General features: G+C 51.5%; 1 protein-coding gene across 2 annotated transcripts in view; it reads left to right on the top strand.

Moving 5' to 3' along the window:
* Positions 1-3,396, top strand: part of CNNM4 (cyclin and CBS domain divalent metal cation transport mediator 4) — a 49,593-nt gene extending 46,197 nt beyond the window's left edge. For both annotated transcript variants that reach the window (XM_027767541.1, XM_014583422.1), the window contains 2 exons: positions 1,095-1,276; positions 2,845-3,396. In XM_027767541.1, coding sequence (XP_027623342.1) covers positions 1,095-1,276; positions 2,845-3,042 — 380 coding nt within the window. In that variant the 3' untranslated portion in view covers positions 3,043-3,396. The remainder of the gene's footprint in view (positions 1-1,094; positions 1,277-2,844) is intronic.
* The last annotated feature ends 6 nt before the right edge of the window (positions 3,397-3,402 follow it).

The following is a 3,402-nucleotide window of genomic DNA, read 5'->3' on the forward strand; positions in this document are numbered from 1 at the left end:
GGGGCCGGCACGTGGCATGGTGCTAAAGGTACTGGACTCCCACATGGCTGACCGTACTTTGAGTCCCGGACCTAGTGGCTTGTTTTCTCACGTTCCCTCTCTCTCTGTCTGTCTCTTTCTGGTGAACACATGTTCTCTGTAACAAATTAAAACAAAAGATAATAATGAAAAATAAAATTGAATACACTTTTTAAAGTCTGCTTGTTATTTAATAGTATATACAGTTAGGTAGCAGCCGGCCTGTACGCTCGGACCATCGCTCCGTTTCCCGTGACCCATCACAGTCGTTCCTTCTCACCCACGGGCACGTGTTCCAAGACCCACAATGGATACTTGGAAGCTCCAATAGGACCCAACCTGAGATATGCTGTATTTCTTTCTTTCTTTCTTTTAAAAAGAATTGTTTATTTTATCACTATTATTTTTAAATGTGCTACAGTGCACGTGTGCTCACCAGAGAGAAACAGAAAGAAAAATGAGAAAGCAAGCCGCCAGGTCTGGGACTCAAACCATGTCAGCCATGTGGGAGTCTAGTGCTTTAACTACGGTGCCACCTGCTGGCCCCATGCTGTATTTTTTTCAGTTTGAGAAGCTGAGATGTGACTCCTCAGTGACTAAGGGACAGGTAGTGTAGACATACCCAGATGCACTGGGCAGAGGGATGACTCACGTCCTGGGTAGGACGGAGCTGGAGGGACAGGCAGATTCCATCACGCTGAGAATGGCACGCAGCGTAAAACTTAGGAATGGTTCGCTTCTGAAATTTTTTATTTGCTGTTTCAGATCACAGCATGGAAAGCAGAATCGTGGCTAGGCAGGGACTAGTGTGGGTGCTAGGGAAATGAGTTCCTAGCCATCAACTTCTGCGTCTTTGGCTTTTAATGTCTGCTCTGTTTGGTTTGGTGAACCTTAATATTGATTGCCCAGCACTTCTAAAACGAACTCGTTTGCTTTGACAAGGTCAGGGTTAGAGCTTCTGGTGCTCTGTCTGTCCCTAAGAATGGCTTCATATTCCCGGGGCCGGTAGTGGGGGTGTCGCTGCGTCCCTGGGCTCCCATGGGTGGCTCCAGTCTGACGGCTCTGCTCTCCCACAGACCGCTCGCCCGCCCACGCCACGCCCCTGAGTCGCTCGGCCTCCCTCAGTTACCCAGACCGCACGGACATCTCGGCGCCCTCGCCCTTGGCAGGCAGCAGCAACCAGTTCGGCAGCTCTGTCCTGGGCCAGTACGTCTCCGACTTCAGCGTCCGGGCCCTCATGGACCTGCAGTACATCAAGGTGAGCACCTACCTCCGCCTCCCGGGCAGCGCCCTCGTCCTTGTCGGAGCGTTTGGCTCACTCTGCTCAGCCATCGGCCACGCCTGTGTCTTGTCTTTCTATTTTTTAAAGTTTATGTTTTTCTTCTATGAGTGAGACACAGAGAGAGAGAGAGAGATGAGGCTGAGAGACAGACAACAGGGCCTTTTTAATTTAATTTTTATTTTTTTGCTAGAGGCCCCATGAACCTGTTAGAGAGAGAGAGTGAGAAAGCACGCTGTGGGAAATGGTCACGCTGCAGTCCCTTCTCCAGCCCTACCCTCCTTTGGGGATTTTGGGGACATATGCATACATGCTCAGTGTGTTTCTTTCTTTAAAAAAAAAAAAAGATTTATTTTATTTAACTTTACTTATTTATTTTAATTTGACCAGAGAGGGACAGCGTGTGTGTGAGTGAGAGAGCAAGAGAGGGAGCGGGAGAAAGCAAGCCACCAGGTCCAGGACTCGAACCGTGGTCAGCCATGTGGGAGTCCAGTGCCCTTAACCACCACGCCACCTGCCGGCCCTTCAGTGTGTTTCTTAAGCCAGTGTGTCTGGGACTTGAACTGCATGGTTGGCCATGTGTGATCTGGCCACCTTAACCATTAGCCCACAGAGTTGGCCCTTATTTCAAATAAGTTTTTCCCCTTTATTCATGATAGAGTGTGTGGATGTAAAACAGAGAGAGACAAGTTCCCTTCACAGGGTCTGGTCATGCCACAGTCCCCTTCCTCCTGTCCTCCGACCTGTTGGATCCTGGGCATTTGTGCATATGCCGACATGTTTTGAGCTGACTGGACCTGGGATTTGAACTGTGGTTGCCTTGTGCAATCAGGCTTCTCTCCAGCCACAGGGTGTTACCACTGTGCCATGGAGCTGGCCCCTAATGAGGTCTTAACGCCATGACCCACCCCCAGCTTCAGCCAGTTCCCTGTCAGGTATGTGTATGCCTGGAGTACTCACAGAGCTTTCTGGATGCAAACCTGGAGCCTTCCCATGTGGGCCACCCTTGCAGAATGTTCTGCTTGAGGGCTGTGCCACCATTTGGCCCCTGCAGCTTCTTCTTTTCATCCACCAAACCCAGAGTGGAGGGCCCATACCTGAGATGCTGTTTCTCCTTGTTCTTGGTTCTTTATGGGGGTTTCCAGAGACCACATAGTTGTGTCTCCTTTTCTCTGTTTTTGGAGAGAGACTTTTGCTATAGGGTATGTGCACTTGCCGGAGACACAGAAAGAGACAGAGAGAGGCAAAGTGAGAAACCATCCTCCAGGGGGCATGGCCGTGCCGCAATCCATCTCCTCCATGCTCCTCTCAGGATTTTGGGTATGCATACACACACGCCCAGCGTGAGTTTAAGCTCCAGGGTCCGGGACTCGAACCGCAGTTGACTATGTGGGAGTCCAGCAATGTAACTATTATGCCATCTGCTGGTCCCGGTGTCCTTTCTTCCTGACCTGCAGCCTCAGTCCCAGTCCCAGGTCCCAGGTCTGGTGACAGAGCCTGCCTGCCTCCCCACTCACTCTCCATGAACTCATCCCCTCCTCCTGCAGATCACTCGGCAGCAGTACCAGAACGGACTCCTGGCCTCGTGCATGGAGAACAGCCCTCAGTTTCCCGTAGATGGGTGCACCATCTGCTCGGAGAACTTTACTGAGAAGTCCGACCTGCCCGTGGTGGACGAGACCACGACTCTTCTCAACGAGCGTAACTCCTTGCTGCACAAAGCCTCCCACGAGAGCGCCATCTGACAGCAGGGCCCGGGGTCCCCCGCTTACCCCGCGGGGGCCTCCCCAGTGGGCCCACATGAAGAGAGGGAGCCTGTTAGGCCAGAAGGGGTACAGATAGATAGCCTGTCTAACTGAACAGCCAGATAGCTCCCGCCCTGGGGGATCTGGCCTCCGACAGGGACCTCTGAACGGCTCTGAGGGAGCGGCTGCCCAGCCTGAGGCTGGTGGGACAGGGGGCCACCGTGAGCACGGGCTGTTTGCCATCCAGAGAATTTCTAAACTAGGCTCATTGCCCCTCTTTTTAAATATCATTTTGGGAAGGGAAGACAGGGTTAACGAACTTTATTTAAATAATTTTTTTTTTTTTTTTTTTTTCAAAAA

This window comes from Tupaia chinensis, unplaced genomic scaffold (assembly GCF_000334495.1).
Source record: "Tupaia chinensis unplaced genomic scaffold, TupChi_1.0 Scaffold144276_1, whole genome shotgun sequence".
In the NCBI taxonomy this organism is placed as follows: domain Eukaryota; kingdom Metazoa; phylum Chordata; class Mammalia; order Scandentia; family Tupaiidae; genus Tupaia; species Tupaia belangeri.